The sequence below is a fragment of the Toxorhynchites rutilus genome, chromosome 3 (genome assembly GCF_029784135.1).
Source record: "Toxorhynchites rutilus septentrionalis strain SRP chromosome 3, ASM2978413v1, whole genome shotgun sequence".
Lineage (NCBI taxonomy): Eukaryota > Metazoa > Arthropoda > Insecta > Diptera > Culicidae > Toxorhynchites > Toxorhynchites rutilus.
In genome coordinates this window covers 72,385,718-72,408,494 of record NC_073746.1, presented here as the reverse complement: position 1 = coordinate 72,408,494, position 22,777 = coordinate 72,385,718, and the positions used below count along the sequence as shown (strand labels likewise).

Genomic DNA, 22,777 nt, shown 5'->3' with positions numbered 1-22,777 from the left:
TCAGCCTCTCAGCGGCAGCAGAAGCATTGACTGCGTGATTTTTCAATGATCGCGTTCGTTAGCTCAGTCGACAGCCTAATGGAACAATGATTGATGGTAATTGTAAGCCCCGCGGGCCAAACGCAAAGCTGCTTCCTGCGACGGCTTGGCGCGTTTGCTGAAACATAAATTGCAGGCCAAACAACTCAAGTGAGCTACCGAAACGAAATCCTACTGCTCCGTCGTCGTCGTCGTGTTCTTAGCGAGGAATGCTCGGCATCGTTCGCAAATCTATTTGCTCTGGATGTTAGTCCGAATAAACAATAACAAATCGCTTTATTTAACATTGACTGCCAGAAAAGAAGTCAAATATGCAAATGGGTCGAAAAATTCTAAATTATTTTTTTCGGTCGTGCCGTCTGTTCTCTTCGATGACTGTAATAAACTGTTCCGTTCTATTTGTGTAACTCTGAATTTTTGCACAGGAACTGCATTCCTGGAATTGTTGCGTCAGCTACTCGATGCCGTGCCACAAGAGGCTCACGATATCGAGTCCTTTGCTGGTTCTGTTTATCCACACTCAGTCGGATTCGGTTCCTTTTCCCTTTGGTGAGCCCCGATGTGCTCATACCGTGGCAAGCATGGGTGGGGCAAACACAACGACGAGAGGGATAATAATCATAATAACATGATTCCAAGATTTTCTCCCCGGTGATTTGGTCGCCGAGTCTTCGGCGACTCGGTATGGAATGGAATCTCAGTCGGATCTGTCGAACACTGAGACGAGTGGCGCATATGAGGCAAATTTCATGTTCCATTGCCTTCTTCTATCCTGCAGCCACTGCGCCTCAAAAAAAATAGCTATCGGAGAAATATGTTTTCCCTCCCTTCCCCCATCCACGCGTACTGTAAATGTATGCACACCGGTAATCCCAGGATCAGAAAAACAAATAACCTTATCGTGCGGCGGGGAGATGCGTGGATAAATGTGCTTGCGTTTGGATGGTTGGTTGTTTGTTTGCGGAGAAAAAGTAAACTTCGAAATTTACAAGGACTATCGCTGGATGATGATAGTCGTCGTATCGGTGAGGGAAGTACTGATCAGAATAAGCAAATAACAAACAAATGAGCGGCTTCAGATGGATTGTGAAAATAAGATGTAATTGTTGTACAACGGAGTTGGATGTGAAATTGAACGACGCGGGAGGTTTGAGGGAATCTCGAAATATTCAATCTGGTAATTTTTTCTGTTCGTTTCTGTTGTGCAATGGTTTGATTTTATATTCTCAAACGATATTGTTACTCAGAAATCGATTTTATTAAGAACTTCTTATATTGAGTTTGGAATCTACGATTTAAATGTGAACCTGAAATCCTGTATTTATATATTTATATATATATATATATATATATATATATATATATATATATATATATATATATATATATATATATATATATATATATGTATATATATATATATATATATATATATATATATATATATATATATATATATAATCCGTATAACATTTATATCGGCAGCCTATCTTTGCTATTATTCTGAAAACTAACATTCCGCCATATGTTCCCAGTTCCATAGCCATAAGTTCTGTCTGAGAAATCGTCACTGCTTCCAGCAGAAAAAAATTAAGTGAAAAAAAAAGTGAAAACACCTTCTTCAGTCTCACAAAGTTTCGCGGTCCCATCAGTATTGATTAGGTTTCCTAACAATTTCCCCTTCTGTTATGTCCCCTTCTCGTGTCAAGGTCTATCCAAAAGATGCACCCATGGGTTGTTTACTTCCGGCCTAAAGGAAAATTTCTCAATGTCATTCAGAATGGGGAAAATCGAATGTTATGCCGTCCGATTTGTTTCGAGTCACTTTTGCTGGTTCCATCCTCCCTGTCCACGTTTTGAAGGGCAAATTGAGGCTACCGGTGTGACTCTTCGTACCAAAGCCCATGACTTGTCGAAAATGCAAGTCAGTTTGTCACATTACAGCAGTAGCGCAGTGTACGGGAGGCGATGGGGGCGGTCCGCGCGGACGACCTCGACCTGATTGGTATGTTATGCTTTTCGAAAAGAAAATCTCCAAGATTTCGAGGGGTGACGTCAGTGATTGATTGTAATATTTGGTGAAATTTTTTAAGCATACCTTGTTGTACTTGGATGAATTTGGTGTGATTTGTGATATGCCGACGTGGTGTGATATTTTCTAGTAAAAATTACCTGTGACAGACAATTTGAGAGTAGACATCATCCAGATGGTAAGTGCAATATTGCAGAACATAAATGGACCGCTCTTTTCGTCTTCTGAATCTGGTGCACAGTGTCAATCAACGAGGGCTTTTTTTCTTGTAACTCCTGATGATGATAGAATCCTACGTACTTGGATGATGTATAATCCGAGAAGTCAAAAATGATTTTGGTTTTGCTACAGGCTGTTTACGGAGACAACCTTGACATTTGTAACTGGTTCGGAAAGCTGGTGGAAGCTTAATCTAAAAGTGCAAATGTACAACCGAGATGATGACGACAAAACTTAAACCTAATTCAAATATCGACCAAAATTTGATCGATCAAATTTAATTTTATCGACTCCTCCGAAGGAAAGGTATGAAAGGCATCAATTATGCGATATAACAGTGTTTCTGGTTAAGCAAAACCTTGTTTTTTTGAGGACACAAGCACGATGAATCTTCGTCATGTATGGAAAGTTTTGTAGAGTTATCAGAACTACAATCTAGGTAGTTAGAGATTAACCCTTTCACTACGGCAGTGTGCTCCGTCGAAGTGCTATCGCTGAACGGAGCATTGCATCGAAAAGTATGCATATCGCACTGGTGTGATCGATGTGCAGTATCACCCTGATGTCGTCTATAGACGACGCTCGTACACACAGATCATCGCGATGTCGTCCATAAACGACACTCGTATATACAGGTCGTCGCGCGGATGTCGCCTATAGACGACGCTCGTAGCGAAAGGATTAAGGAGCATATGGTCGGTGTCAGAGGTCAGAGGGGACCAAGACGCAAAATTGAAAATTTCGAGTTATTGATAATATCAGGTTAATCATTTCGTAAGCTACATACCACATTTGTCGGATTTATTTAGCACCGGTCTGACTTAACACCGACCATATAATGAAGCTGTAGCACTGCGGTACAAATTAAGTACCGTCTAGTCAGTGTTAAGTTAGGCCGGACCATGTGACATTTTCATGAGTTCGAGAAAAACGAGTTTGAAGTTTGGTGCTGTAAAGGTTTTCATTGACCGTTCAAAACAATCTCGGCAAGTTATTACTGCTGTACGCGTGATTTTCCAAATCTGATAAATGTGGAATGTAGCTTACAAGATGTTTAACCTAATACAATCAATAATTCGAAATTTTTTAATTTTGCGACTTGGTCCGCTCTGACTTAACACCGACCATATATTTCTCCAGAGATACAAGTTCATTGAGATCCTGTCGAGTCATATGAACGATAGCACTTCTTATGTATTGCACAATGGGTGGCACAATTTTGAGTAGGAAAAAAGCTAACGACATCCTTCATCAACTGAAGATGAACGGTTTAGCTTCATGAAATGCCGTTCACAATCTTCGAATTTGCCCCTCGAATTTGTTTGTTTTGTGTATTTTGACGTTTCATAAACAACTGGCTTGGCTCTGGAGCATTCAAACAGGTGTCCACATTCGAATAAGTTGTAAAATATGGAGAACGCAAAACTTTACGGTTCCATTCCGTTGTCCATCCGGAAACTGGTTGTTCGTGATGTCAATAACGGCCAAACGCACCGGGAAGTGGAAAAGCACTACGAAATCAGCAAGACAGCGGTATCAAAAGTCATGAAGAAGATGAAAACGTTCGGATCGGTGGTGGATCGCCCGGGAAGAGGACGGAAGCTCAAGACAGATCCCAGAACAGACAAAAAAATCATTCGTGAGGTGAAGAAAAACCCAAAAATTACGATCCGGCAGATACAGAAGAGCTCCAACTTTCGATATCGCGTCGTACTGTCCGTCGCCGCATCCAAGCGAAGGAGTACCATAGCAAGATCACAGTGAGAAGGCCTTTCATCAGCCAGGTGAATAAGGCTCAAGTTCGCCAAGGAACACGCCGATAAACCGCTCGAATACTGGAAAACAGTGTTGTGGACCGACGAATACAAATGGGAATCTGAGAATTTGGAAATGTGGGAATTTTGGAAACCTGGAAATTTGGGAAACTGGGAAACTGAGTAACTGAGTAACTGGGAAATTGGGAACCGGAATCTGATAATCTGATAATCTGAGAATTTGAGAATCCGAGAGTTTAAGAATCTTGGAATTTGTGAATCCGGGAATCTGAGAATATGGGAATGTGGGAATCTGGGAATCTGGGAATCTGGGAATCTGGGAATCTGGGAATCTGGGAATTTGAGAAATTGGGAACGTGGGAATGTGGAAAACTGGGTATCTGAGAATCTCAAAATCCGAGAATCCGAGAGTTTGAGAATCTTGGAATTTGGGGACCTGGGAACCTGAGAATGTGAGAATCTGGGAATCTGGGAATCTAGAAATCTGGAAATCTGTAATTCTGGGAATCTGGGAATTTGGAAATCTGGTATCTGGGAAAGTGAGAAATTGGGAAACTGGGAATCTGGGAATCAGAGAATCTGATAATCTGGAAATCTGAAAATCCGAGAGTTCATTCAACTTGGAATTTATGAATCCGGGAATCCGGAAATCTGAGAATCTGGGAATCTGGGAATCTGAAATCTGGTATTTTATTTTTTTTTACCTAATTTTGATGCCCTGGAGCGCACGTGGGAAAAACTCGACCCACAACACTTGCACAACCTTGTTGAAAGTATGCCGAAGCGCTTGCAGGAGGTGTTGAAGGCTACAGGAGGCCATAACCATTATTAAATTCTTGTTTGCCTTCAGTTTGATTTATTTGAAGCTGTACTGATCTGGACACTTTATTTTGCCCCTGTTTTTTTTTTTGAATATTAACTGTTTTTTTTCTTTCAGAAAAACTTTGTTTTTTACCAGCGCAACATTACCAAACCTGGAAAGAACATAATAAATAATATTTTAAAAATGATTACGATGTGTTTTCGTTGAATTTTATCCAGAAAAATGAAAGAAATGAAAAAAAAAATATTTGGACACTTTATTTTGCCCCTCACTGTACAGTTCATTCTTAGGTTAGATTACGAAACGACTTGTTGTCAATTATGTCACATGTTGATTGATTGGTTGTTTGTCTTACCTTATATTAGAATAAATAAGTTGTTTGATTCTTTGTAATTGAAAAATTTAAAAAAAAATGATTACAAGAGTTAATTGGAGGGGTTACAACCAAAGCATCCGCCCCGGGTGTCACCCGGTCACGCTACGCCACTACATTGCAGCCCATTGCGCCCTTGTTAGCGCTGTGCCACTTGCGGAGAGCATCATGTGAGCGAACGCCGTGGAGCGACTGAGCATAAGTACTCATATTACAGGGGAAGCCTACATGAGCTCTCGGCAAGAGCCGCTGGAAGAAACAGAAGGTTTCTTCAAAGGAGCGCTCGAAGCGCACTTTCGTGTAAACTTTAAAGCGTGCTTCACCATTGGCCCAACATCAACAACAACAACCTAGAGGTCGGAGATATCACCGTTTTACAGTGGAATGTCGTTGTTTTATCCCTAAAATGGATACGTTCAAATTTTTGATTCATAACATTATTTGTGATGGTTTTGCTCTGTCCAAAACTTGGCTTTCTTCGCGAAATGATCTCTTTTTCGACGATTTTAATATTATACGCTTGGATCGTGATAATGTTGCTTGTCATGCATACATCAAAGGCAAATATTTGTGTATTGTCTGCTTGTATTGGCCTCCGAAAATTCAAGTTAGCCGGAAGTATCTTGCTGAAATATGCTCACTCCTTCCTGAGCCACGGTTAATCTTGGGAAACTTCATCTCTCACGGAATCACCTGGGGAAACAGTACAATGACAACCATTCATTGTTGTTATATGACCTTTGTAACAGCTTCAATATGTCCGTTTTGAACAATGGCGACATAACACGTGTACTCAAACTTCCTGCTAGACTAAACTGACCACACGTCTCGCGTTACGCGGGACAGTCCCGCATTCCAACAAAATGTCCCGCGTAAGATTCCGTCCCGCGAAACGTCCCGCATTTGACAAAAGAAACGAAAATGTCCCGCGATATCAATATATTTTAATATCACAATTTGATCATGTTGATTTTCTTAAATAGATGAACCTCAAAAAAACTTTTATTTGGCAGACTGTTCAAGAGCGCTTCTAAATCATCCAAAGATTGATACGTTGAGCTGGTTTCATCGCATCGACATTGGGCTTTTTGTTTAGAGAGTGTCAACTGGAACTATTGATTCGCAGGGACCATCGAAAAGTTCATCTTTGGTCCTAGGGAACCAAAGATTGGTCAGGGTTTAACATTTTAAATAAGCCGGAAGAACTAGTGTATACTCGACAGGAAGAGGCAGAGTTGTTTGTTGAAATATCGTAAATGAAGCGCTGGGCGGTCTTACGGAAGTTGGCCGGAACCTGAAACATGACCGATGAAAAGATGTATATCGGCGTGTTATTTCACCTTTTCGGGGCTTTGGTGGTCGTATGTCTCTCTATTTTGGCATTTCGCCCAAAAGTTTTCTACCGGACGCACCTGGGAAATGTTGGGAAGGTTGGTGGTCTTCGCGACAATGTTTATCTCCAGCCGATCCATCCTCCAGTGATCTTTTGGCATAATGGACTGATCCCAGGTTCGGTATAAAGACCACATCACCTTCCCAAATCCGGCAAGCACTTCGTACTATACATCTCCCCGTTCACCATATGACTCGAAAGAAGAGCGCCTTGGACATTCCCTTCACGTCTGTCAGAAAAGGAACTTCTTCGAGAACTTGATGTGAATGATATATTCGACGTCATCGCTTACTGGGGAACGTAAAGTACCCGGTCCCCTGTCATTCGTTGAATTCTGTCATCAAGTACGTCTCGTCTTTCATTATGAGTACGAGAAGAAGTTTTTCACTTCTTTCACCGGAAAGAAGTTTTTCACCAGCATCTCAAGCTACTCAGATACGGCCGGTCCCTTCTGACGCTTCCGCATAAAAATGTCCGTTTTGGCCAGATTCTTGTCCACCGTTTGGCTGGTTGCTTCGATCTCCTGGCTTAAGGAGCGGCAAAGAGATGATATTGTAAATACCAGATCGGCTATATCTGGCGGACACAAAGTGCCTCAGGATGGCCAACTCTTTCGCTGTGGGGTTGCAGTATGGAAAAAACATCAAGTTGCTTGACAGTGCTGCTGCAGCAAATCAACAGCCTTGAATCATTTGTGTTGTAGACTTAATAAACGTAAGATTTAAAGAAAATTTGTTCCTATAAATTAGCTTTCATCGCCATTCGAAATTGGTTAATTTTTTTGGATGCATACGTTAACACTAAAATCGATGAAAAATGAATTGGAATTTTCGAGCATTCCATTCGGTAATTTGTAGAAAATTGTAGAATTTGAATCGTGCTTGCCAGGCGTAAATTCTCTGATTGAGCGAGTGATTTGAAATCTAAACCTCCGAAAAATCACAACTGAGTGCCGATACTCAGAATGAAATAAAACTGATCAGTTTAGACTCACTAAACTATGAAAATAGCGCCCCAAATAGTACCACTTTCTTTCTATTTTTTCACTATTTTTCAGATTGCGATATTTTATAAAAATTATTCACTTATTCCAATGTTCACTTCGAGCAGTTTATTCGTATTTAGAAGGCTAGAAATATCATTACAAGATTCGTTTATTATCGACCCCTTGGGGTCGATGTCGGTTTTCCAGGGATCGACATAAACGAAAAATATTATTGGTGGCAAACCAGATGTAAACATCGTTAATCGAAAAATCGATTACCACAAGTTCTTAATTGAAACTTTCAAGATACTGTATAAATTGTGTTACGTGTACCAATTTGTTATAAGAATGACTAATATTTTAATAGAAAGTATTAAAATATTATTATATTGATAACTAGCTGACCCGACGAACATCGTCCCGCCCAAAATAGATTTTTTGATTTGAATACTTTCAAACATCCACGTTTTCTTACTAAGTGAATGTTAGTGAGTCCAATCACTGAACTCTTCATTGATTGATTTCCCTTTGACCCTTTATAATTTCCTTTTACTATAAATTGTCTAGTACTTCTTCAAAGGTTCGTCCTTACAATATAAAATTATTTTCAGACACAATTCTCGTTCAAGATTCTTCAAGCATTTGGAAATAACATTTTTCTACGTTGCATGGAGTACATGTTTGATACAGAGACTATTACAAAATAAAGACAGCTCAAATCGGACCATTCCTTCCTCGGTTTTAGGACACACCAACATATTTGGCCTTCCATTTTTGTTTATATAGATAGAAGATATAGGAATGCGTTATTCCGTCTGAAAATCCTTTTCCACTTTCGAACAAAAATCAATTTCGTTAGCGCCAACATCAAATGGACTAACAACGCTTAGCAAATTGTAGAACATATGGGAATTCAATTTTCCTAATTTTCCGATTTTTCTCACCGCTATATTGATCTACGGGAAGAGACGAATACAACGAAATATAGATGACTCAAATTGAACAATTCCTTCCTCGGGTTTTGCGCTTACCAACACATTTGGCCTTCCATTTTTATTTATAGATTATTAATTACAAGTATCCCTGACTAAGGTCTTAGCGATTCCTCGGCGTTTTTTTCCAATGAATTGCCAATCCATTGAGTCTTGGCTTATTTTAGAACGCAGATAATTTTTAATCAATTTAAGCTTGCTGTAGCTGCGTTCGCACGGTGTCCTCGTAACTGGAAGTAAAATTCGTAGCGCCGTCTCAATGTTAGGATAAAATGCTTCGAGAGAATATCCGAGAAAAATGTTCAAGTTCAGGTCAGGGAAAAGGTCATCATCCGCGTCTAGAACATTTCCGCCTCTGAAACAAGTTCCTCTGTTTCAACATCTAGAGAATACTTTCGCCCGAAATTTGTCGCAATCTGCTTCAATTGATCCATGCACATTAGGGTGCCAATGAATGTATGGAAAAAACATCGACCCTAAAACATCAAAAAGTTACCTCATACAAAATGTTCACCACCTCGAAAAAACACCCTATGCCGAATTTCAGCTCAATCGACCTTAAGGGAGAGTGGCGCAAAGCGGTCAAAGTTTGAGTTTTTTTTAAAATCGATAAATCACCCAAGGGGAGAGTAGAGGAAATCAGAGTCAAATCTCTTAAAATTGCACTTTAGAAAACGAGCCGGGATCTACTGTCATCTCGAAAAAAAATGTCTTGTCAAAAATCGACACTGGGACTGGACTGGGACTTCTTCTTCTTCTTCTTCTTCTGTAGGAGCATTGTACCACTGCGACCATTAGTTTGATTTATTGTAGTGCACTCCAGTTTGCCATGTATGCAGTGTCAGTTCGTTCCATCACTCAGGGAATAAGTGATAGTCGCATCAGGACTTTGCATATCCCCCCACGAAGGTATGATTTCCTTTATGAAGTTCCTTATCTGTTTTGGTTCAGCAGACCAAATCTCGTTAGGCATAAGAATGCCCTTTCCAAGAATTCGCAGTCTTCGCTGAATTAGTGTACTGCATTGACACAGTAAATGTTCCGAAGTCTCAGCTTCGAAATTGCTGGAACGACAGTTATCATCTGCCAGTTTCCCGATTTTTTTAAGGTGCTCGGACAGTGTCCGGTCAATAGACCGGTTAATGTACTCAAATCTACCTTATTCAAGCTGAGTAGGTTGCGTGTTATTCTGTTACAAGGTGTATTGAATAATTTGGATTGTCTTGGTCTTGATAGAGCCCTCCAGTTGGCTTCAATCATTGATATTTCCCAGGTTTTGAGCTCCGATTTCATGCATGATGTAGATAATCCACAAAATGGCTCAGGCCCGACGAATTTAGTTGAAGATCCTAATCTTGCTAAGAGATCGGCTTTTTCATTACCATTACCTTACTGGGTATATTACTTGTTTTTTCGTAATACAAGACAAAATGCATGGTATTCTGAACTTGCTGCGTAATGTTTTTTAATTTGCACGATAATATACCCAATCCAATGTATTAGCTCAATCGGATTTCATTTACAAGTGTCACAGACGTTAAAATTTGAGTGTTTTGAAAACCAAAAAATTACGGAAAATGGGAGTTTCTATTTTTTTTATGCCAACTGTCTTAGAGCTGCATGATTGCGCTATCTCAAAAAAAATGTCTAAAATCGATTTTTTGAGACGGAAAAACCGAGTGTCCAAAAAAAACTTAGGCTTTAGGTATTATCCTAAAGTTTCAAAATATTTATTGGGATTCGTTCTGTGACACCCCGTTGCTTCAGAACCGATACCACCAGCAAGGCTCCAATTTACAGACAGCATCTACACATCCAGCCGCCAACAGCGTAATAATGATTATTCGTGCACTTAAAAAATGGAAAATACATCTATTTTTTTGATCTTCCAGACAGGGACCCGCCCTTAAGCAATAACTGGAAAACAACGCATAGCATGGAAGGGCGTCCAGGCATACTTAGCAAAAAACAAAATGGTATTGATATAATGTGATGTTGTTTCAATTTTGCGAAAATCGAGGAGAGGTTAATGGTTTCATGTACGGACAGAAGCAATAGATGTTTTTTTTTTACTCAATTGAATGATGAAATATAATACGGTGAAAAAAATTGCGCCCCAAAAGGTCAAGAATCCCAACTGTAGTGATCACTTTTCTACCAAAATTTACATCACCACTGGGCCGAATTCTTCTGAATCTACAAACAAGGCATATGACCTCTCAAGACATATTCACTTCAAAGAATATGCGGACGCGATTGCTCTAGCCATCAATTCCAGAGATGGTTTTCCTCCATTTGAGGAGTATAACTTACGTTCTCGTTTGATCTATGATAGCGCAGTTCGCGCTCAAATAAAACCCATCCAAGGTTCCACTATTCGTCGAAAGGGAAAAAAACGTGCTTATTTTGCGAATTTTCGTGGGAGGTTTGTCGCGAGAAACGTCAATGAAAAAATTATGGAAAGTGGCACGAAACATGAGAATCGCTCTTCAACGAATGAAAGCGACGAATATTCACATCAATGGATTATCATCAACCTGGGATCGTTCCAACGATCTTCGATGCAAAGTATGAGCGTATCAATTGTGATGATATGTACTTTACCGATGGGTCCTCTATGAACGAGTCGACTGGATTTGAAGTGTTCAACAAATTTTTTAGCACATCATACAGTGTCCAGTATCATTGCTAAGTGTATATTGCTGAATTGGCAGCGATTCACTGGGTGCTGGACATCGTCGCCTCATGACCTGTGGAACACTATTACATTGTGACGGATAGTCCTAACTCTGTCGAAGCTATCGCTATATACGAGAAATTTTTAGTGCTTTTTCATTACCTTTGTCTGGGTCCCTTCACACTGCTTAACTCCGGCCTCGTTTACATATCCCAAATCTATATTTTCCTCAAAACTATCGATCTCCGTGTTGAATCATCAGTATTGTCCAAATCTCCTTATGTCCCTTTCTCTCCATGATAAAAAATTGTCGCCCTACTAACCTCGAATCGTCCGCAAGTAATCGATCCCCATAATATTGACCGTAGAATAAGCCAATATATAAATATAATGGAAATATACTTTAGAACTAAAATTGAAAGAAAGTGAGGAAAAACCGAAAGAGTACTATAAAAAGGGTATCGAAAAGTTGCAGGATCGCTATAATCGCTGTATCGCCCTCGAAGGCAATTATGTTGAATAATAAAATTGAATTTTGCAAAAAAATAGTTTTACTGTGTTACCTTATAAACTTTTCAGCCGAACTGTTATATTTCGAATCTGGCTCCTTGGCCTGTACGATTTATAAAAAACATTAGTTGAATCAAGAAACGCCGTATAGAATGAGAAAAAAATCCCGATTTGGCATCGCCATTCAGCAGAGCAGTGCAGACCTCTTCTCTGACTCCTCAATTAGCACATTACAAACCCCGTTACCCTTCCAAACAATACTTATTTGATTTGAGAAACAATCATTTTAAAAGCATAATCTGCGGAATGGAAAACCACCAAATTGATGCTACGAAGAAAGAGCGTCAGCGCAGGAGGAACTTTTTTTCGACTCAGCGTTGCCTTCCTCGAGGCCCTCGAGGTGTAAGCCCAGCAGGGATACACAAACGGAAGGTGGAAGCGTAGACATAAAAGAAAAAGTTTGCCAGTTCCTTTCGCTTCAATCTCGGCATTTAATCACTCAAAAACTGTCACTGGTGCACGAGGAATAGTTAGCAAGCGTCCGAGAGGAGAGAGAGAGAGAGAGAGAGAGAGAGAGAGAGAAAACAACCAAGCGGGAAAAATAAATATGAAAACAATTCATAATTCCTTTCCACGCGGCCAAAATGAGCAACAAAACCAAATTCCAACTAGTGGATGCGAGATAGAGAAAAAAAACAAAACATGAATGAGTGGGTGGATGGCGAAGGATTCGGTTGCTGGTTTACTGAACAAAAGCAAGTTTCTCTGTTGAGTCTGTCCCCTCGTGGAATCGCTCGAACCGTAAGCAACTCTTTCATTAACAACGGTGTTCTTCTTCGTGTTGGTTGCTTTTCAACTGTCCATCATTTTTCGTCCTTGGAGCGAAGAACAGACCTCATCTATGTGTGTCTGTGTGTGTGTGTTTTGCTCGTTTTATGCCCGTTTCATCCATTGATTTTTGCAGTTTCATAAAGAACTGGTCTATTAAAAATTGTGGGTGGGACGGGGTTGGTGATTTTACGAAAATTTTCTTGCACTGGACCGGCAAGGATCAGTCGAGTGAGGAATCATTTCAGAAGCTTTAAAATAAACAGCAAAAACATAAAAAGTGCACCTCGTGGGTAGGTGTGCAATAACATGGCTAAGATGAGTGACGTGAAACGGAAAATGCTACCCCCTTCTGAGATTGTTTGTGAGGGGGTGGAACCGGATGGCAAAGGGGAAGAGCGAAATGAAAATTTTTTGGTTAGAACTGAAAATAAAACGTTACACTGAACAATAAAACGAAAGTGATATGCCAGTTATGATGGGCATTGTGCTTACGCTGATGATTTTTCTGCCGTTCTCATTCCACTGAGATACACTGTGAAAATTTTGAAACGTGCTTTGCGTCTTTTTCCTCTTTAAACGCTAGATAAGAACACACCCGACTGAGTGTAGGAACATAAATTGCTCATACGAGCGTAGCGCATGAGAATGGAGAAAACTTACACTGAAAACAGTAGTGGTAATTATCGGAGAATTATTGCTGCGTGAAATTTGTAATATTTTTAGTAGTGCTCATTGCACGCCGTCATACACATATGTCCTTCCATTTTAACAGCAAACAGGAAACGAGACTCCCATCGTATAGGCCTCCAAACGTGGAGAAAGATGTAAGTTTAAACGTGTGTATACTGGTGCGAAAGGGGTGGATGACTGATGGGTGGAAGCATTATGTTGATTAGCCTTCCTCCTCCTGTGCGCTCATCGTCAGCGCGTTCCGGGAGAGAGATGGAATGGCAGCTCGAACCTCTCGAAAACGGCAGCACCAGTTTGCTAGAATGTTTCGACTGAATGTGCAGCAGCAGCAGCAGCGTTTGCGGTGGAATTTTGATCTGCGGCATAACGCCTACATTTCGAGGGTTCCTGTTATAGCTAGGAGGCATACTCCTTCACTCGCACTAGCGAGGAAGAATGGCGAAGGGGTTGAGCAAATTTTTAATTACGCAACACATGCCACATACACCAAATACCAGAAAGGAAACTGTGATGGATGAAACGCCATTCGATATCTGAACTGACAAACTCGTTTGCTTCCGTTGAAAGTAAGTAACAGCTGTCAAAAGGGAGGCAAGATTAGATGCGTGAAAATGTCTGCTATAAGTTGTTGAATAAATTGTTCACATATGTTCATTGTTCTAGAGATCAATAACATGAGGCGACACAAGGTTTACACTGAAGGTTCCAGTATCGATTGATAACTATAACAAGACCGGAGCGTGCGGTCAAAGCCAATTTAGAACACAACAAAACACAAAAACATCAACTCGTGATGTTTTTAAAAGATTATTGGTTTACAAAGTTACGTAACCTCCATTGGAGGAGTATAACTTCCTTTCTCGTTTGATATATGACAGCGCGGTTCGCGCTCAAACGAAACCCATCCCAGGCTCCACTTTTCGTCAAAGGCCTCCCAATCCATGGTGGGATAGCCAATGTTCCAAGCTTTATCAGGATAAATCGAACGCATTTAAAGCTTTTCGGAAACGTGGAACCATTGAGAATTTTCAAACGTATTTGGACCTTGAAAATCAATTTAAAAACTTGATCAAAGGGAAAAAACGTGCTTATTGGCGAAATTTCGTGGGAGGTTTGTCACGAGAAACGTCAATGAAAAAATTATGGAAAGTGGCTCGAAACATGAGAAATCGCTCTTCATCGAATGAAAGCGAAGAATATTCACATCGATGGATTTTTAATTTTGCACGGAAGGTTTGTCCCGATTCCGTTCCTGTGCAAAAAATTGTTCGAGATATACCACAAGATAGGTGCGATCTTGATTCCGAGTTTTCGATGGTAGAATTCTCTCTTGCTCTCCCTTCTTGTAACAATTCGGCTCCAGGAACGGATAGAATTAAGTTCAACTTGTTAAAAAACCTCCCTGATGTGGCGAAACATCGCTTGTTGAATTTATTCAATCGGTTTCTGGAGCATAATATTGTTCCAGATGATTGGAGACAAGTGCGAATTATAGCTATTCAAAAACCCGGAAAACCCGCATCCGACTTCAATTCGTACCGTCCAATAGCAATGCTGTCTTGTATACGGAGATTGTTGGAGAAAATGATCTTGTTTCGCCTTGATCGATGGGTCGAAACGAATGGCCTACTCTCAGATACACAATATGGGTTCCGCAGGGGCAAGGGGACGAATGATTGTCTTGCGTTGCTTTCTTCAGAAATTCAAATGGCTTACGCCGAAAAAAAACAAATGGCTTCAGTATTCTTGGACATAAAGGGGGCCTTTGATTCTGTTTCAATAGAGGTTTTGTCAGACAAATTACACTCTCGGGGTCTGCCGCCTCTGTTGAATAATATGTTATATAACTTGCTTTGTGAGAAAAAGTTGAACTTTTCTCACGGGGATTCGACAGTAAATCGGGTCTCCTACATGGGCCTCCCCCAGGGCTCATGTTTAAGCCCCCTTTTGTACAACTTCTATGTAAGCGACATCGACAATTGTCTTACACAAAATTGCAGCCTAAGACAACTTGCAGATGACGGAGTGGTGTCTGTCGTAGGATCAAACGAATCCAACCTGCAAGGACCCTTACAAGATACTTTGAACAATTTTTCAACCTGGGCCATTGGGCTAGGGATCGAATTCTCCACGGAGAAAACAGAGATGGTGGTTTTTTCTAGGAAGCATAGACCAGCAAAACCAAAGCTTCAACTTTTGGGTAAACCGATCACTCATGCTATGTCATTCAAGTATCTTGGGGTCTGGTTCGACTCCAAATGTACTTGGGGGGCCCATATTAGGTATCTGAGTAAAAAATGCCAACAAAGAATAAACTTTCTCCGTACAATTACCGGCACCTGGTGGGGAGCCCATCCCGAAGATCTTATAATGTTGTATCGAACAACTATTCTCTCAGTGATGGAGTATGGCAGTTTCTGTTTTCAATCAGCTGCCAAAACACATCTCGTTAAACTCGAGCGAATTCAGTATCTTTGTCTCCGTATTGCGTTGGGATGTATGCCCTCAACGCATACCATGAGTCTCGAGGTTTTGGCAGGCGTAATCCCACTAAAAGATCGCTTCAATTTATTATCTCTTCGGTTCCTCATCCGGTGTAAGGTTATGAACCCATTGGTGATCGGAAATTTTGAGCAGCTTATCGAGCTAAATTTTCATTCAGGATTCATGAGCTCATATCATGAATTCATCTCCATGCAGGTTGATCCTTCTTCGTATACTCCCAACCGTGTTTGTTTTCCTGACTACATCAATTCCTCTGTACATTTTGATCTGTTCATGAAGGAGAAAATCCATGGAATTCCAGATTATCATCGATCGGGGATCGTTCCTACGATCTTCAATGCAAAGTATGGGCGTGTCAATTGTGATAATATGTACTTTACTGATGGGTCCTCTATGAATGAGTCCACAGGATTTGGAGTGTTCAACGAAATTTTTAGCACCTCCCACAGTCTTCAGAATCCTTGCTCTGTGTATATTGCTGAATTGGCAGCAATACATTGGGCGCTGGACAGCGTCGCCTCACGACCTGTTGAACACTATTACATTGTAACGGATAGTCTTAGCTCTGTCGAAGCTATCCGTTCAGTGAGGCCGGAAAAGCACTCGCCGTACTTCCTTGAGAGAATACGAGAAAATTTGAGTGCTTTAACCAGACGCTGTTATGTCATTACCTTTGTCTGGGTCCCTTCACATTGCTCAATTCCGGGTAACGAGAGGGCTGACTCATTGGCAAAGGTAGGTGCAATTGAAGGCGATATTTATCAGCGTCAAATCGCCTTCAATGAATTTTATTCTTTAGTCCGTAAAAATACCATCGTTAACTGGCAACGTAAGTGGAACGAAGATGAATTGGGTCGGTGGCTTCACTCGATTATCCCTAAGGTTAGCCTCAAACCATGGTTCAAAAGTCTGGACTTAAGTCGGGACTTTATTCGCACCTTCTCTCGACTCATGTCCAATCACTGTTCGTTAGACGCGCTACTCTTTCGTTTTAATCTTGCCGATGGCAATATCTGTGCTTGTGGCCAAGGTTACCACGACATCGAACACGTTGTTTGGTCGTGCGAGGAGTATCTTGTTGCCAGATCGAATTTAGAAAACTTTCTTCGGGCTAGAGGAAGGCAGCCCAATGTGCCGGTGAGAGATGTGTTGGCTCGGTTAGACCTTGATTACATGTCCCAAATATATGTCTTCCTAAAAGCTATCGATCTTCGTGTGTGATTGTCCTTATATCCTTATATTCTCCTTTTCCTTTTCCTTCGCGAGAAATCAAATCCCTTCTTACTAACAATAGAATAAGGTGAAATGTAAATACATGTTAGATATAAGATAGGCTTAAGAATTGAGTATGATGAATGTGAGTGCGAATGTGAGTGTGAACATTGTCAACATATCCTTATATCCCATCCTTTTCCTGAAACAAAATGTCACCCTTCTAAACTCGAGCAAGCCGCGAGTAATCGGTTCTCTACCTCATTAACATTAGAATTAATAAAAAATGTTTATGTATACTTGTAACTATACAGATAGGAGTTTGGCTCCTTTAAACTTATGTAACTGAGCCTGTAAAAATAAACGATTTAATAAAAAAATATAATAAAGTTACGTAAAAAAGGTAAAAAACTCGATTACGCACGTTCAAAATAGAATCTGGTATCAGGTGTTCTAGATGTAATTGTCCGGGTTTTCCAGTTATAATTTCCAGAAGAATTTCAAAAAGTATTCCCCGTTTGATTCTACACATTTCGCCCATCTATCAAGCAAATTGTGGATACCTTCCCAATAAATTTCTTCTATTTCGACGAAAACCTTTTGCCGACCCATTTTTCGACATCTGTATAAACCCGACGAAATACTGTACTGTCAAATCGGAGGAATGCATACACCCCTGTTAGTAACATCTAAAATATCATCCGGACAATTTCCACATGCATACCTGGTACATAATTTATACGTGGGATATTAGTCAAAAGTTTCAATTATTTCGAGGAATGAAATGAATAAAAGTGAAATCTGCATTCTCGAATCTTTAAATTTAATCTTCAATCAAATTTCAGATTTCCAGAATTAGTAGTCCAACATTTAATCGAATATCTCAAAGAAACATCTGCAATTCGAATCCACTTCTGTGATCTGATTATGGATCCTGAAATCCTGAATCCGAACCCAGCATCTAAATCGGAATCTAAAATTTAAATCTAAAACAACGGACTTAGAACTAGGAACCCAAAAACTAAACCCATACTTAAAGGGATATTCGAGACACTTATTTTGGACGTTTTTTCGAGCTCCGTAAAAATAAAACAAATAATATTTTTAGTATCCATTATATCATTATTTGTGTATCTATCTTTTGACAATAGAACAAAAACTGAACGGAGAAAAAATATTCATTACTGGAATAGTTAAGAGTTGATGAAGTGAGAGGGTTCAAAAAAAGTTGTTTTTATGGAAGGCCGAGAATTTTTCACATAGCATATCTCGATATCAGAGATGCTATTTTTTCTGTATTTGAGTTATTATTTCGCAAATTTAACATGTTTTAAGTCTTCTTTCAACATTCCTATGCGACTCGACTAGACCTATGCGACTAGGATCCAATTCTCCCGCAAGTGTGATATTTTTTCGAAGAAAGTTAGCTTATTGGCTTTAATTTTATATATCAATCATCTAAATCGGTTCAAATGTTATGAATTTTTGCAGAAAGTAATTTTTGATGAAAGGGGAAAAATGATTTTTCAAACCACCGGTTAACTTTGAAAAACCCCAAAAACGAAAAAAATAGCATCGATAATATCGAAATATGTTATGTGAAAAATCCTCAGCTTTCCAGAAAAAAAATATAGCGCCCTCTAGACCAAAGCCATGAAAACAATAAAAAACGACTACAATCAATAATTACGAAAACAAAATCCATTGTTTTTGTAAGTTAGGTATTTTTAATAAAAGGCTAGCTCATTGGCTTCAATTCGATGATCACCTAAATTCAGTGGTTCAAAAGTTATTATTTTGGAAAAATGGGTGGGTTATATCTATGATATAACCGCAAAGTTGACGTGGGACTAGCTTAGCTTAGCAATCATTTGTTTGTATTGATAAAATTTTTGATTGAATGAAACAATTTCCGGATTCAATCGAATTCAATATATATACTTTGTGAGTAAAGAGATTGGATAAATGCCATGTAAGGTCAATTCATGCATTGTGATAGATTATGTTCTTCGTTACAATTAAATTTAATGACAGTCCTTTTACGTCTGGTATGATGCCGAGGATAAAGTATGTGAACGGAAGAATTATCAAACGATTATTTTATTTTACATTTCCATCTCTCAAGTGTACGTACTTCTCGAACCACGAATTTGTTTGATTTGATGAACTTCAGGCACTCAGTGCCAGAAATTCAGTGAGCAGAAGATATGAAGGCATATCCTTCAATGCAATCTTGAATAACCGAACCAGAGCGTTGTGTTCGTACCCGTTTTTGTAATCCGTGTTAGGAAAACCCTTTCGGAGTGCAAAAAAACATGCGGGTGCAACACTACCCCCGGCTTGCATGAAGCAACAACTTCAACTTATACTTTGTCTGTCTAATGTCTGCAAGATTTTCCAGGTTCCTAAGTTTAGAAGACCATGTTAAGTCTGCACAAAGGCAAACGAGTTCGAAAGTACTCGCAGTTTGAATTTATTTGCAATTCCGATTTTCCCAGACACCTTGGTTTACAAGTCTGTATTAGGTAAACACATTTCAATCGAAACAAAAATACCCCAGACCTGCATGAATTTGCAATGCCAATTTCCTCAGACACATTGGTTCTTTGTTGGGGAAACACATTTCAGTCGGAACAAAAATACCCCCAACTTTCATGTATTTGCAATGCCGATTTCTCCAACACTGCTTGGTTTTGAAATCTGTGTTAGGGAACACATTTCGGTGAGAACAAATATCCCCATACTTTCATGTATTTGCATTGCCCATTTCCCCAAGGCTGTTTGGTTATTATGGCTGTGTTGAGGAAACCGTAATTCGGGCCAATCAGAACAAGGTAGTTAGGACCTTTAGATAACGCTTAACATTTTACAGTTATTCAATTGTTTATCTAATCAAAAATAACATTTTATTAATTGCGATAGATGCGTTGAAATATTCCCTGTCAATTGATGCAAACATCTTTCCGAACCAGTAAGAAATGTTCGAGTTATAAGCATTCGGAATCTTTAATTTTTTCCTGCATGTTCTGTGTTTAGGTTTCCATTTTACCCCCTATATACTCCGGTTAGATGTATTCCCACGTCAAAAAAAAGGCATTTTTGGGAAAAAGTGGAAAAATTAGAAAATAGAAAATTAGAAATAGAAATAGGCACCTCAAAAATAAAAAAATATGGGGATAATGTTTTGCGATAAAAAGCAAAATTACCACAGTTGACGAAAATCTGAGAACCACTATATCGGTTTCACATGGAATGACTGAATATAATATTTGAGGGGCTTAGAAGGCAAGGGGTGTAAGTGACTTGACCGATTTCTCTTCATCAACTTTTTCTTTAGTTAATAACTCAATTGCAAAAACGTTCCAATTTAAGTTTGCTATAGAATCTGATAGGTGAGGTTCTGACCTATCTTCCACATTGTCAAATACAGCTGGGAATGTATTTGAGGCTAAGCTATGACCAAAAGAGAGAGTCGATGTAGAGAAATCGATCAAATCACTTACACCCCTTTCAGTCTAAGCCCCTCATTTAAAACTTCGGAAGTTTCATGCAGCTACATATTTTATGTGTTAAAAATTGTAGATTTGGTGTATACGACCTGCGATCATTAATTTTTTGCAATAAACAAAAAAAAACAATTTGTATGGAATGCTATAGACAACCAACCGAACTAAAAATCATTCACTTACAACTTCTCGAATAAGCATGCAACGTCTGCAAGTCCATTCCCTGCAACAACAACAGCCATAATCTAAAATCCCGATACCGGATGGGTCCTATAAATTACATCCTCGTAATAAAAAGAGTGGCTTAAAATGTAATCATGCGGTAAATATGTTAACAGAAACAGCAACAGCACAACATGGAATCGAAAATTGAGAAACCAAAGACAGGCAGTAATTGGGAGTGAGTTTCTTTTCTTTTACCTAGCTTCCCCCTGAATGTCCTAAACACCCATACGACGGCAGCTTGGTGAAGAAAATAAAATTTCTAACCATCACCTAACCCCTTGCATGATGAGGAAGAGAGAAACCAGGAGGGCGCACGTACCAGCATGGAACAAACCACCGAAAGGTAAGAAGCACATATAAAAGCCAAAACGAGCTGCATTTTATAGGATAGTATCGAAAAGTTCAACAATAACTGAAAGGCTACACTGTCCTGGACCAATTCGAAAGGATCCCAACATTGGCGAACCGAAACGGTCGAGCGAGTAAACAGCAGACGCGGTCGTACGATGCACCTTACACCCGGACGTGATGCCATTGGCACAGGAAGAGCTTTGCGAGGAAAAAAAAACGAACTAAAACAAGAAAAAAGCAAATGAAAAGTAGAAAAGCTGGTATCTTGTACAACGGTGTGGTTTCACCGGGGAACTTTCCATCCGTCGGTTCCCGAAACGAACGGTGTAAATTGTACGCTATCAGCGGTAAGGGTAGTTGTTTCTGACGAATTGTAACATTTTTCAGAAATTAATAAAAATATTGTTTGCTGCTAGCAACTACAGGAACTAATTTATTAAAAAAATACCAAAATTATTTTTTTAAAGTATATTTCCGATCTGACGGCAACTAGGAAGATCTGTTTCCAGAAGTATTAATTCTAGGATTCCCACCTTTCTGTACCATTTCATGTTTCGCTATTTGCTTTCATGAAGAGAACTTCCTTCCTCTTCCCTTCACTCAAGGACACAACACGACGGAGGAACGACGGAACGGAACGAGCGCATGCTATAAAGTACGACTTCCCAGTAGTAAATTTCTATCCGTGCTTACCTTGTAGCATCCGCTGCTGCATCCATAAAATAGAATAAAAAATAACCATTGAATATTTAAAAATATTTTCAAATTCATCTCGATCGCGCTGCCACCCCGAGGTGGATTGTTGCTTTTCCGCAGTAAAGCTGCTCCCGAAGCAATCCAATTGGAAAGGTTTTTTTGTGTGTGTGTTCTTTTGGTGGCCTGTCGATTTGTATTTGGAGAAGAGCTTGGTAGTTCTTGTTAACGGTATTATATTTCAAAAAACACGGACACTATAACTGATATTTAGTTAGTAAGTACGTCGTTTGCTGGTATACTCTCGACAACTCCAATATTAAACAAACACAAACGGGCGCCAAGAACATCAATCAAACATCATTTCTAACCACGACCTACTACGTTGATGTTATTCTGTGAAACGATTTTCATAATCTTATAGATTTTTTTCACGCCAAATTGAACGACCGCCCTAACTTTGGACATAAGTGGCGAATGTCCACTATAATATGTTTTATTCGCGTGTGACCATTTTTTATTACGACTTATTTTTTATGAGGGTGCACCCGAAATCATAGACTTAATAAAACATAGTAATTCGGAATTCACTATGTTTTATTCCACTACTACTTTACTCACTATGTCTACGGCGTTCGACAAAGTTAATAAACATTCTAGGAGAAATAACATATTTATTGAGTTGTCCGAAAAGTTATCATTATTTATCGAACAATTAACCATTAACCCCTTCAATTTCCTGAATACATCCAAATAGTTAATATTGATGTTTTCAACGAATCAATCTCAATCAAGGAATTCATTAGCTCTACTATTTTTTTAACCCATTTGTTTATTTTTTTAGACTCTTGTAGCTTTAGAGTATAACGAATAGCTTTAGAGAAGTTCTCGTGGTTACCTTTTCAGGTTTCCGAAAGATATCTCTCCGCCGTCGCGAATGGATTAC

The 22,777-nt window shown here is 39.5% G+C and overlaps 1 protein-coding gene across 2 annotated transcripts in view; it reads right to left on the bottom strand.

Annotated features, from left to right (window-relative positions):
• LOC129777686 (uncharacterized) overlaps positions 1 to 22,098 on the bottom strand; it is a 40,852-nt gene extending 18,754 nt beyond the window's left edge. For both annotated transcript variants that reach the window (XM_055784110.1, XM_055784111.1), the window contains exon 1: positions 21,832 to 22,098. In XM_055784110.1, the coding sequence (XP_055640085.1) occupies positions 21,832 to 21,909 (78 nt within the window). In that variant the 5' untranslated portion in view covers positions 21,910 to 22,098. The remainder of the gene's footprint in view (positions 1 to 21,831) is intronic.
• Positions 22,099 to 22,777: the final 679 nt, after the last annotated feature.